The sequence below is a fragment of the Podarcis gaigeae genome (genome assembly GCF_964106915.1).
Source record: "Podarcis gaigeae genome assembly, chromosome: 9".
Taxonomy (NCBI): Eukaryota; Metazoa; Chordata; class Lepidosauria; order Squamata; family Lacertidae; genus Podarcis; species Podarcis gaigeae.
In genome coordinates, this window is record NC_139685.1 from 55,339,122 (window position 1) to 55,353,487 (window position 14,366).

General features: G+C 42.3%; 1 protein-coding gene across 1 annotated transcript in view; it reads right to left on the reverse strand.

The window, feature by feature from the left end:
* The window catches only part of ENPEP (glutamyl aminopeptidase), a 59,670-nt gene that overhangs the window by 36,731 nt on the left and 8,573 nt on the right, over positions 1-14,366 (reverse strand). The window contains exons 2-4 of the mRNA XM_083757239.1: positions 10,340-10,481; positions 7,702-7,833; positions 1,173-1,293 (exon numbers count right to left, since the gene is read on the reverse strand). Coding sequence (XP_083613365.1) covers positions 1,173-1,293; positions 7,702-7,833; positions 10,340-10,481 — 395 coding nt within the window. The remainder of the gene's footprint in view (positions 1-1,172; positions 1,294-7,701; positions 7,834-10,339; positions 10,482-14,366) is intronic.

Here is a 14,366-nt window from a genome sequence, read left to right on the forward strand (position 1 = left end):
GATTTGGCTAGAGTGGGCTGAGGCAACCCTGGATCCCCTTAGGTAGAGTCGGGTTAACTGGAGTGATCTAGGGCTGCCTGGTGGCAAGGATTGGCAGGGGAGGAGATTCATGCAGGCAGTCTATACATGTCTCTTGTCCTCTCCTGACAGCATCTTTAATCAGGGGTTTTAACCCTATTTATACACTGTGAAAGAAGCCACCCCCAAATCACTTTGGGACCTGGATCTGGGTGGTTCAGGGCCGCTCCAAAATGCCATATCAGGCCCCAAATTGGATTGAGTGGGGCTGTGCAAGGGTCTAGTGAAAATGCCCTCAGTAGAGCAGCCATTGTCCCTCCTCAGGAGTGAACACATGCTCCAGGGATCTCTAAGGAAGGCTATTTACAAGGTTTGGAGCCACAGTGGGCCTGTATTTTGCCTTTGGGGTCTGTATGACATTTCTCAAAGTTCATGTGGGGATTGGCACTACTCAGGCCAAAGCCATCCTAAATAGGCACATCTGCTGCTTCCAACCAACCTTTCCATGTGGGGAAGCCACATAGGTATAGTCAAAATAGAAGAAATGCATCAACAGGAAAAGGACAACGGAGGGTACAGATTTGCATGAAATTTCCCTATTCTGATTAATATGTATAGAAGTAAATTTAATAGAAATACAGCATAACTCAATCTGCTGCCTGGGTGCTGTTGGTGGGGCAACTTAAGCCAATGGCACTCTCTTTTTAAATCTTTGAACTAGACTTCGACTGGGTGGCTTTTCAAATTGAGGACTGTCCGCTGTAACATAGGACACATTGCCAGGGTCAATTTGTGTTGTTTAGCAACTGATCATTGGTTTGTTATAAACCGTAGCCCCATATTTGTACATAACACTAAGCCAAGGCTATTTGAAAGCAATATTCAACTGCAATCTTGACAATTTGGTTGGGTTTGTGGAAAGTCATTGACATAGTGCTAAACTATGGTTTAGCCTTATGTGTGTACAGTACATGCCCATTATAAGGCAGCTTCATCTGCCCATCAAAGCATGCTAATATACGGTACTGTTAATGTGCAAGCACAGCAGCTAAACACCACTACTTCAAACATCATACTTCCTGTCAATTTCCAGGTGACTCAGTGACTGGCAACAAAATCCTGAAAGCAAATGAACATCAATGTTAATTCGTTACCGAGTTTGGGAAGAGAATAGCTCATGTTGAAGTATCCTTCAAAGAAATCAAATATCTCTTTAGTTATATTTGCTGCATATTCTGCTGTGTGTAACTGCTGGGGCTGGGCATAAACACGGAGCTGTAAAACAAAGCAAAGTTAATATCAGAGGTGTTTCTTGCTGGACACAATTATTGTTTAGCACCAGGATACATTTGATCAATTCACAGAGCTAAAAGGATTAACTTGTCTTGCCCTGAAAGGCAGAAGCACCTTCTCATACATTTTACCCTATAGTACCTTGGCATCATTGACTAGTTCTACACTTTTTCCATTAAACATTTAACTCCCTCCCCCACATCTCTTAGGGGTGATTTATCCCAGATAAGATGTTCCCCAACCCCTGTTAACTTTCCCCCACCAATCCGTTGAAAAGTGCATTTCATGTGATCAGGCTGATGAAAGAGATGAATGATTTTGGCAGTGGAGTAGTAGATAGACATAAGGAGACCAACGTGAGAGGATGGAAGACCAGAGAGGAAAACTCGCAGTAGTCTAGGTGAGAGATGAGCAGGGCATGCCCCAAAGCTTTAGCCAATGGGACAGAGAGGCATGGCTATATTTTGCAATGTTCTAAGTGGAGAAGCAAAGTGAGTTGGGCCATGTACTGAATATGGGGAGCAAAGGAGAAAGGAGAGTCAAAGAGTAAGTCCAGGTCACATGTCTGTCCAACAAAGGGAATGTCAATGAGAGAAGAGCTTTGGAGGAAAGAGGGCAAATTTGGTCTCTAGTCATGGGGCAGGGCTTCCTTTCCAAGTATCTCACACTGGGGGCTTAGGGTGATCATGTTCCTTGCTTTACAGAAGACAGCCCTCCATCTATCAGAGAACAGTCCTGCATCTGAAATTGTCCTCTGCTTGAGGATTATCCAGTCCAAAGTCTGGTTTAAAGAGAAGGAACCATACAAAGAGACAACAGGAGTCTTGAAGTCGCCCATCCCTGGTCAGCAGACTGAGCTAGCTCCTAAGTCACCCGGTGTAATTGCTACTATGGTGAGATGTATTGTATTTCTATTTAAATTATAGTAATTTCTTTTAAAATTTGCATCTAGACATATACATTATCATATACAAATTTTATGCAAATCCTCCCTTTTGGCAAAGCATAACTGGTCATTTTAGGAGGGCTGTATCATGATGCTAAGTTCCCTCTGTTCCTGCTGCTGTGGCTCACAGATGTACTCAGCTCCTTTTGAAACATGGACCATTGAGGATCAGACTTTCCCTTCACAAATGGGTGTCTCTGGGGATTCTATCATTAGCCAATGCTCTCAGTGTGGTACATTTAGTATGAAAAGCACACAGGTGGTATTAAGTGGCCTTCTGAGTCCAAAGCCCTTTAAACTCGGTGAGAGACTTTTCATTGCTATAGATCAGGCACGTCCAACAGGTAGATTGTGATCTACCAGTAGATCACATCGTCTGTGGTAGATCACTGGTAGATCAGTGGCTCCCCCCAAAGAAGCTGAACAACTTTGGCTCTCCTAAAAGAAGCTCAACATTTTTGTCCTACACCCCCCAAAAACGGGACTTCCCTCCTCCCTAAAAAAAGCTCAGCAACTGTGACCTGAACCCCAAAAAGCAGAGCTTTCCTTCCTACAAAATGCTCAACAACTTTGACCTGAACCCCCCAAAAGGGGGTAGATCACTGCCAGTTTTTAATTCTGTGAGTAGATCGCAGTCTCTTGGGAGTTGGCCGCCCCTGCTGTAGATGACAGCGTGAAACCTCTTCTGCCATCAAACCCCTCACCAAAATATCAGCTATGTTCCATAGGTAATTCTCAAGCTTCCAATGTTTAAGAAGGTGCTGTGGTCCCAGGATAGTAAAATAATATATATATAACCAAATACATTTTGTTGTACATTAACAGGGTGCTTTTAAATATAGTGTTATGGGTTTGTAGGAGGCAAACTAGGTGCCAGACATTAGATTTGAAATTCAGGCTAAACCAGGAAATTGCCTGGGCAGAAGAGCCATCAGGGTGTAATGACCGGACAATGACCAGTCATTGACCCTCTGCCTGAGCTCTGGGTAAATAGCAGAATTGGGAAGGGGGAGTGTTACAGGAAGCATGATGTAGAAATAGGAAAGAAATGTGTTCTTTTAGAAAATGAGGCTTGAAATAGCGGGAGATCAGAGGGGTGAGCAGGCAGATAGGGAGGAGTTATAATAATTGTGTCAGGGAACTGCCATCAGGGCCAGAGGGAGAAAGCAGGCTCCAGAGGGATTCCAGAGAGCGTCCCGGGATGGGGAGAGGCAGCCCATCTTCTGGGGAAGGGAATCAGCGTAGCACCAGTGGAGAAGGGGGGCAGATGGGGGAATCGGCGAGGCGGTCCCATAACTCCTCGCCGGGGACCAGCGGGGAGAGTAAGGGTCCTCTGCTGCCCACACCCTTCTTGCGCAGAAGGCTTCCGCGCAGGGAGAGTAGGAGGAGACTAGGCGTCAAAGAGCTTCTTTGCTGGAAGAAGTTCAAGAAACGCCCACTGACGGATTCTGCCAGCGATTGAGACAGCCACAGGCGAGCGGCTGTCCGGACAGAAAAGGTTCACTCAGGCAACCCAGCCAGGTGTGGCACCAGTTTACGCACGAGCAACCCCTAGAACCATTACAAATTGCTATATTCATTGTTGTAAATATAACAATATATACCTCTCTCTCTAATAGGCACATGCTTAACTTTTTGCAGGAGCGCATTTGTGATAACTTCTGAAAACCAGTGTGGTGTAGCAGTTGGAGTAGGACCTGGGAGAACAGGGTTCAAACCCCACTTGGGCATGAATAACCATGTATTAGGTTTGCCATATGTCCGGGGAAACCTGGACATATCCTCTTTTTTGGGGGGGGGTCAACATGCCCATCTGAGCAGATGTTTAAATTTTAAAGGAAATGTCTGGATTCTGGAGGTTTGGTGGGGGCTTGGGCCACTGTGGCCTCTGCCAGCCTGAGCTGGGGAAAGAGAAGTGTGGGTGCAGTGGCGTCGCAATGTGCCCATGCCTGTGCCTACGCAGCTCTTTCCCCAGCTTGGGCTAGTAGTGGCTTGGGCTGCTACCTTGAGCTCCTTGTAAAGAAAAAGGTAAGATACAAATGCAATAATTGCCTTAACACCCACAGTGGTGCAGGGAACCATTTGCAAGAAACAGGCACAGATAGCAGATATATCCTGGTATTGGTAGACTAATTTACCATATTTTTCCATCTATAAGATGCCCCCATGTATAAGACATTTGGGGCGACTCAGATTTAAGAAAACAGCCTTGGCACTATCTGTGTATTTGACGCCCCCTAATTTTTGACATAATTTATTAGGGAAAAAAACCTGGTCTTATACACGGAAAAATACGGTAGTTCCAGAACAAAAACAAAGAACTCCAATGCAAAAATGTAATGCGAAATAGCTGGATTACAGTTAACCTGCTAAAAGGTTAAAGGTGTCCATGTTAACCTGTGCTGTCCCAAGAAATTTTAGCCCTTGAGGCAAACCACAAAAATGGTACACACCCCACCAGGGAAGAAGGAGTGAGTGAAGATCTGCATCAAGGACAAGGGGGGGGAATGGAAAACTACATTGGGAATAAGGGGGTGAGTGAAGTTCTACATTGTGAACAAGGCGGGGGAAATAAAATCAGCGTTACCCAATGGTTGATGTGGGAATCAAAGACCATTATGGGGGGGGAAAGGGGTCTGCTCTGAATCACATCAGGTGCCAAGGAGGTGACAGATCTAGCCTCCAAGTACTGCAGCTGCAGCCATTGCTGCTAGCACAGCAGCAGCAGAGGGTGATGCATTCCCTGGAGGCTGCATTTGATGCCCCAGTGGATCCTGCCACCCAAGGCAGTAGCTGCACCTTGTCTCATGGGTGGGTTGGCTCTGCTGTTAACATACTTAAGCTCTAATTATCACTGACTTTAATTTTTTGCATCTCACAGCCATTCAACTCCTACCTCGCATTCTTCTATTTTACATTCCTGCCAACTACTATTTCACTTCATGCCTCCGATGAAGCAGGCTTGAGTCCATGAAAGCTTAGGCCATAATAAATGTGTTAGTTTATAAGGCGACTATTAGAACATTATGCTAAAAGGCTAATTATTGGCTGAAGTTTCCATCCAAGTTTTTCTCCGCCTGTATTTTCCAAAAGCCCCAAAGACATTCTAATTTCACAGAGACTTTCCCCCCCGAAACTGTGTTTGAGTGTTTGGGCCAAATAATACTAATGCTAAAAACATGAAGAACGAAGCATCTGACAGCTGCTATTAATCCCATGAATTGCCCCCCCCCCCACTATTGACTGGGTGACCCTTTGCCTCTATTTTTAAATGAGCAATTAATACACAAACACCATGAGGAGGGGAATTAAGGCTATTTGATCACTATGTTCACTTCCTTGGATGAAATGGCAGCTTGACTTCCGCTATCTTTTTCAAAAACGTAGCATAAAAAACATTATAGAATGACATTGTTTGAGAGCTATGAAATATTTACTAAGTCTTCAGGGACAGGTCCCTAGAGATGTGGAGGAAATTGCAGATCGGTGAAATGATGCAGTAAAGAAAATGCCCTTATTTTCAGATAAGGAATTGGAGGCATATGAGTTTAGTAACTCGGTAGGGAAGCTTAGCTGGGAAGGAGCCAGCTATATTCCTGGCAGGAGAGCTAAGCTAGTCAAATGAAACATTACAATTAACAGGAGTCTTGCCACAAGTTAATAGATTCTATGGTACCATCTGAAGCAGTCATGGCACCCCCCAAAGAATTTTGGAAGCTGTGGTTTGTTAAGGGTATGGAGAGTTACTGTATTAGGAGGATCCTATGGCGCTGTGGGTTAAACCACAGAGCCTAGGACTTGCCGATCAGAAAGTCGGCGGTTCAAATCCCCACGACGGGGTGAGCTCCCGTTGCTCGGTCCCTGCTCCTGCCAACCTAGCAGTTCGAAAGCTCGTCAAAGTGCAAGTAGATAAATAGGTACCGCTCCAGTGGGAAGGTAAACGGCATTTCTGTGTGCTGCTCTGGTTTGCCAGAAGCGGCTTAGTCATGCTAGCCACATGACCCGGAAGCTGTACGCCGGCTCCCTTGGCCAATAAAGCGAGAGTCGGCCACAACTGGACCTAATGGTCAGGGGTCCCTTTACCTTATTCTCTTCTCAGAACTACAATTTTCAAAGGGCTCTGTGAGGTGGGGTTGAAAGCTAAACCTCTCTGAGAAAGCCATACGTGGAGATGCCAGAGATTGACCATGGGACCTTCTGTGTGGAAAACTGATGCTGTAACACTGAGCTATGTCTTTCCCCTAAATTACCATCACCATGGGATATCCGGCTTGGCTATTATCAGAGACAGAACATTGGACTATTGGAGACAGACCTTTGGTCTGGTCTAGTCAAGCATTTCTTTTGCTCTTCTGCATTTAATAATCCCCCCATGGGGGACCGACAATATGAAGACTGGCCGAGTTTCAGCTAAATTTAGATCTGACCAAAATGTTTCTCAGATTTTCTCCTTCATGCCTAAACGTGTGGAGGAGAAAGAAGGATTATGTTCCTGGCCCCACTCCTGAAGCTGCTGCATTCTGCTCATACCACCCATGATCTCTGCACACAAAGCCACACAAAGACCACCCGAGGTCTGACAAAGGGAGGCCTGGAAAACCACAGCGAGCTGTGTGATCCTTCTCCCTTTTGCATGGATTCATTCTCCATATGGAGGGGAATGTCTGAAAAGAGATCTTGGCTGCCATCCTATGAACACTTATCTGACAATATGTCCCGATTTCACATAGTGGAACTTACTCCTGAGTAGACAAGTGCTACACTGCTAAGTCACATCAAAATCTGTGGCTCAATTGATGACAACTAAGTTAAATCCCATTGTATGCATACATGGCATACATTTGAGGAATTCTGGGAACTGTCATTTATTCCCCACAGGGCTGTAATTCCCAGCACCCTTAACAAACTACAGTTCCCAGGATTCTTTGGATGAGAAATGTCCCTTAAAGGTATGGTATGTACACAGCCTTAATTAAACAAATTCAGTTACAGTGGTACCTCGGGTTAAGTACTTAATTCATTCCAGAGGTCCGTTCTTAACCTGAAACTGTTCTTAACCTGAAGCACCACTTTAGCTAATGGGGCCTCCTGCTGCTGCGCCGCCGGAGCACGATTTCTGTTCTTATCCTGAAGCAAAGTTCTTAACCCGAGGTACTATTTCTGGGTTAGCAGAGTCTGTAACCTGAAGCGTATGTAACCTGAAGCGTATGTAACCCAAGGTACCACTGTACATCCCATTGTTTCAATGAACTATAGCTAAAACAAGGCCAGCATGTTCAGCCTAAAGGATTTTGATTTTTTAAAAAAGAGGTCTTTCTACATACATAGTGTTTCTATACTTTTTCACAACATCAATAACTGGAGGACTGCTTGTTTCCTGTTCGCAAAGCAAAAATCACCAAGAAACATTGCATAAATTTGATAAGAATTAGCACAGGACTTACAGGAATTCCTCGGTCCGATATTTTTTCTATATACTTAAACTGGTGCACAGCCCAAGCCACTAAGTAGGTGCTCATTGGGACAGACTTTTGGAATGTCGTTACAGTCCAGCCGTTGCCCAGCGAACGTTTTTGCTGCGGGGAAAGAGAGGAAAAAATAATCACAATGAAGCATTGTTTACAAGTAAAAAACTTTCCCAAGACAAATAATTATCTTTATGTACAGAATGGGAGCAGGAAAGTTGTTGTTGTTGTTGTTGTTACTGTATTATTACTTTGGTTACACATAAAATGTGCCTTTTTCAGTGTTAATGCTTTATTACTATTATAATAAATATATAATACCACCTCTTTCTAAAGGCACACTCTCCTAATCACCCAGAAGGCATAGAATGTCACTAGAAGGTAAATAATGTACTGCCCTCATGAAGTTACATCTGAGGAAAACACAAGATAACAGTTATCAGCTCTGTTCACACTAGCGATGGGCAAATCTGTCAATTTCAGTTCTCTCAGCTTCTCATTTCTCCAATCTTAAATTCAGTTCTCCGCATATCCAGAATAATTCTTTTTTTTAATTAAAAATAAGGTCCTCATAAAAAATAATCAGCAGGTTAGTCCAAATTTCTCCCAATATACATATATTTGTATGCAGTTTTACCTAACATACACATTTCTGCAAAGCAAATTTTCCTAATAGCACACCTCATTTTTGTATGTTATTTTCACTAATATGCATTTTTAACAACATTTCACCCCAGTATATGTATTTTGGAACACATCATTTGGCTGAGGAATTGCATTGCAACATTCAGAGATGTGCGAATTTTAAAGGCTGGCTGTGCTTCCGTCTGCATATTGTTTCGGAATGTGCGAATTAGGTAGGTTCACCTTGACTTGTGAACTGAATTGAATTTCTTCCACATCCCTAACTCACACGTTACTCATGAGTCAGGCACTCCCAGTTTATAGCCAGGGGAGGCTATACTTTTCACTTCTCCATCAGTGTGCTGCCTCAACCCTCTAATGACAGCACACTGAGTGAGGTGCATAGGAAACGCTTCATAAGAGAACCATGCTCAATATGTGGTCATTGGCAGGCAGTGTCATACAAAGGAGTAATGCATGAAAAGCTCTACTCTTCTACTGGAACTACATAGCTAAAAGCAGAAACTTAACCATGCCTATTTAAGTAAGTTGTATCGCACGCAGTGGGGCCTCCTCCTTGGCAAGTGGGGTTAGGATTGCAACCTTAGCCCAGAAATATTCCAGTGTTTGCAAACTGATAAATGGGAATTTTTTGAGGGTTCACTGAAATTACTAGAAACTTCTTGTGCAATTTTACTTCAAAGCTTATTGGTGGAACTTTCACATCTACTCAACAGAAGCCACAACTTCACTGTAGACAACTGCTATTGAGGATTGGGCTTCACAGTTCAAATGTACTTCTATTTTAATATTTTGTGTAGATTTGAGAGAAAACATTGCAATCAGTAACATTATTTCTAGACAATCACTGTCTCCCTTAAAACACAAAATATGTAGTGTGGAGGAAATGTGGTAAGGTCATCTATTGTAGGGTTGCCATATTTCAAGATGTGAAAATCTGGACACAAGACGTTGTTGAGCTTTTTCAGGGCAATTTTACATTTGCTTTAAAATGTAAAATCCTCCCAGATGGACATTTAGGACCCCACCAAAGAGGACATGTCCAGGAATTCCCAGATGTATGGCAACCCTAATCTATAGGCTAACTTTGCATATGTCAGTTGTGTTTATTACTGTGTAGAAGAAAATACTGCAATAGCTACCGATATTTCAACCACAAATTAAAACAGTGGGAGCTGTATGCCAATCATAAACTGATGGGCAGAATCCAGTTCATAATTATGTACTCTAAAATCCCAATGAAATAAATGGGATGGATTCTGGGCATTTTCACTGTGGCATCTCAAAGCCCCATATTATAAACAGGACATTTTACCTTAACAGAAATATTTAAAAGATATTGATATGGTGTGATTTTTGCGTATTTCATCTTTGACTTTTGTTAACAGTAATACAAAGTTTCTAGAATTTTGTACTAAAGCTGATGTTTATGTGAACTAACTTGGGAAATGTCTTTAGCCAGAAGTTTGCTGGGATGGAATTTGCATTTTAATTGTGCACTTAATTTGGAAATTTAGAAACTATTCATTCAAAGTTATGTGTTGGCTTTGACTTTCCACTAGGCTATTCACTGGACATTCTTTTGGCCAAGATCCATAAAATCATTTTCTGCTGCAAATCCCAGAGGCAGAGAACTTATGCCATTGACTTCCATAGAAGATTTGGAATTTAAGCCAAAGGAACTAAATATAACCATTTGTGAACCTACGACCTTTGCCTAGGAAAGGATTTTGACAAACATCCACATCTATAGTTTAACAAAAAAAGGAATATATTTCATAATGCCAAATGTTTTGCTCTTAATGCCCACTAACTTTGATATGAATTCCTCTAACAGACTACAACCCACCTACTCCAAAGTCATTTTTAGAGAATATTAATGGCTGCACCAACAGGCCATGTGATTTGGTATCAATGCCACCAGGTTTCATGTATCATATGTGCATATAGACATAGATGGTAGAATGCATACCTCCACTGGCATGTTTGATAGAGCTTCATATGTGTCTTCATGGAAAATGGAAATATTATAAGTTGCCTTTATGTTAGGTTCATCAAAGCAAGGAAATGATTTCCGTGCATCTGTTGGCTCATGATCAGTGGCTGCTATACTCCTTTGGAAAGAAACGACAGTTACATCAAACCATTATTCCCAAATAGATAATTAGACCAAGTATGAAAGCAATAAAAGGAATTTTTCATATGAAAGAAATGGGATAATCTTTCTCCTATGGCTCATGTCAGAACCTGTGGGATCACCTTACCCAATATATGCCTGCTCAACCACTTCAATCTGCAGAACTTCTATAGGTACCACATAATACTGGTTCTGCATTTGTAATAAATCAATCTTTTAGTCTGGCAGCACCTACACTGTGAAACTCCTTGCCTGTTGACATGAGGCAGGCACCTTCACTGTACTCTTTTTGGTGTCTGCTAAAAGCATTTTTGCTTAGACGAGCCTATTCAGATGTGTAGAATGTGGATGTATGCTTTAGTCTGTTGTTAGTTTACAGCTGGTTTTCTGTTTTGAACAATTTACAAGATTGCGTGTATTTTTAAAAAACAAAGCGGTGTATAAATTTCATGAAATACAAACAAATAAAAAATAGTCTTTGACAAATGCCTTGTTTATTTATTCCCAGTCAGCCAGGAAAACAGGTATTGACTGCATTTGGCTCGGTTGCAAAGGCCTAGATAAAACTATGATGACATGATCCATAGGTTTGCCATGACCAGGAATGGATGAAACTAACATACAGCATTTCAGCATCTCTGAAGTTTCTCGTTTCTTCAATCTTAAACTGAGCTCACCTCATTTCCACATCAGTTTGCAATTCTCCACAATACGTATGAAAATTCATAAGCATCTAACTGCACATTTATTCTCATATACACATTTTTGTGTGCAATTCTGCCAAATACACACATTTTTGCAAGTCCCGCCCGAAGGATTACATTTTTCTTTATTATTCTTACCAATATATTTTTATGCACACTTTCTCCTAACACACTTATTTTGTACACGTTGTTTTGGTTGGAGAATAGCATTGCAAAATTCAAAGAAGTACTATTTTTTTTTAAGAACGGGGAAGATTTGGTTTGACTTCTGTGGTTTTGGGAAGCATGGGTTAGTTAGGTTCACATTCAAATGCAAATTGAATAAAAATAAAAAAATCTCTTCCCAGCTGTGACTGAATGGGCCAACCAAATTAATGTTTTGAGATGGTGAATTTGGACCCATGCAAAATTCTGTGTATGCTGAAACATTTGTGTGATTGCACCCACCCAGTTTGCTACTTACCACATACCTACCACCTCACAGCTCCCTCCACATCCAAAACTTGCTCACATTTATTAATTTGTGGCATTTTTAACCTGCCCATCACCATATGGTCCCAGGGCAGGAATGGTTAAAACAACAAGAAATAACAGTAAAACTCAAATCACATGAATACAAATTTGAGTCCTCGTTATTATAAACATCATTTAAAATCATTGTTAAAAGAATAAAACCTAACACTATACCGCTACAGGTAAACACACAATTTCATATTTGGTAAATATGGGCTGGGCAAACTGCTGGATGTATCATGGATGAAAAACCTAAGAGGAGCCAGTTGGATCAGGCCAATGGCCCATCTAGTCCAGCATCCTGGTCTTAACAGTGGCTGACCAGATGCCTCTGAGAAGCCTGCAAGCACAAGCGCACTCTGCCCAACTGCAATTCCCTGCAACTGATATTCAGAGGCACAATGCACACATTTTCAGCAAACCTGTTCAGTCATATGAATGTCCCCATGTCGACTACCAAATGAACCTCCACTGTTTTGGCCCATATTGAGTCTCATCACCAGAAAGGCTGCAGTCCCCCATCCCTCCTTTTCTGTGCATACACACCTGTGATAGATAGCTTTAAGCAGCTTGTCAAATGCTAGCTGAAAGCAGCACATTCATAACAGGGACATTGATCACTCTGAGATAACCTTGCACATCTGCCTTTCGTTGTTCATGGACAAGAGTATAATGACAATCCTGGTGGTCTAGAATACTGATAGGATGCAGCAAAATAAATGGCTGTGGAACACCATTGCTATAAATTGATATAGTGATATTTGCCTTAACAGCTGGTACCAGAACATCTTACCTGCCTGGGATATAAATGACTGAGGAAAATAGGGTCATTAAAATTGTTGCCAAGGTTTACATAAAATATCTGCTCCCTAAATGGAATCAAGCTCTTCTTATCAACATAGCATTCAAGGATGGAGCATGATTGATGGGAGAACACAACTAAGTTGTCTCTTCAATTAATTCAGAATGCTGGTAGCTTTCCAACCACATGTCTGTAAGATACGTTTGAGCTACATAAAAGTAGTCTCCCCCTTCTTTTAAAAAAGAAATAAAGCAAAAACAAGAAGTAATTAAGAGTGAAGGAACATAGCTTGCAACATTCCTGAAGATCTATAAGTTATCTCGTCAGTCAATTTGTCAATGTCCTAGTGTCCTTGGCATTTTCCTATGACTCCCTAAATGCTTAACTGATCATAAAGAACTTATAATGGTACATCCAAACCTGAAGAATTAGTGAGATACCAAGCAAATGGGATGATTTTTTAAAAAAATATGTGGGCATAAAAATAGGCTGTACAAACTTTAAGGTCAGAACTCTCTCTGCACCTACAAAAAGGGAAATATGCAAATATCCTACATGCCTTGAAAATCTTCTCAGAAAACTGCTGGATGTATCATGGATGAAGAACCTAAGAGGAGCCAGTTGGATCAGGCCAATGGGCCATCTAGTCCAGCATCCTGGTCTTAACAGTGGCTGACCAGATGCCTCTGAGAAGCCTGCAAGCACAATACAGTCGTACCTTGGTTTTTGAACAGCTTAGTTCCCAAACATTTTGGCTCCCGAACGTCACAACCCTGGAAGTGATTGTTCCAGTCTGCGAACAATTTTTTTGAATCCAAATGTCTTCCGTGCCTTCTAATTGGCTGCAGGAGCTTTCTGCAGCCAATCAGAAGCCGCGATTTGGTTTTCAAACATTTTGGAAGTCGAATGGACTTCCAGAACGTTGAATGGAACTTCGGAACTTTGAATTCCAAAGTACAACTGTGCTTTCAAGAAGGCAGACTAAAAAGCAAATATATTGTTGCATGTCGCCCCAATCTTCAGTGGTTCAAGGTGCTTACCCAGGGTTCGGTTTCCTTGGAATGAGGGACAGCAGAGACAGTGGCATCTTTAGCGCATGTGGTTTTTTTTACACACACATATACAATGTGAGCCTATGGTGGAGGGGCTCACAACATTAACAGCCCAGAAGGTCCCACAGCCACATCCTCAGATTCAACCAGAAATCAAGCATGTCTCTCCCTCTTAGGTTTCTGCCTACTACAGCCTGCTTCTAGCTTCTAGCTCACACACTCTAGCTCTGGCTTCTGTTTTTCTAACTACCAGCCAGTTGAGGGAGGGGGGCCCATCCATTTGTCCTCTGGCACAGAACCACTTCCTTTGTCACCTGAATGACCGCAAAATGGGGGCCATTATGTCACCAAGAGGTTGGCCTGACTATTCCAACAACTGAATCCTTGCTGGATCAAGGAATTAGTAGGGGCTCAGGCATACAGCGTAACTACTCCCCCTCACAACAATATTTTCAGCAAGATGGCTTATGTCAATTAACTGTTGAACTAGTGAAACATTATTCTCATGAGAAATTGCATTTATTTAAGATTATTAAAATTTACTGCAACTAGTTTAGGTATTGCTTACATCATGTTCTATTTATATAAAAAGGTAAAGGTACCCCTGCCCATACGGGCCAGTCGTGTCCGACTCTAGGGTTGTGCCCCCATCTCACTTAAGAGGCCGGGGGCCAGCGCTGTCCGAAGACACTTCCGGGTCACGTGGCCAGCGTGACAAGCTGCATCTGGCGAGCCAGCGCAGAACACGGAAACACCATTTACCTTCCCGCTAGTAAGCGGTCCCTATTTAT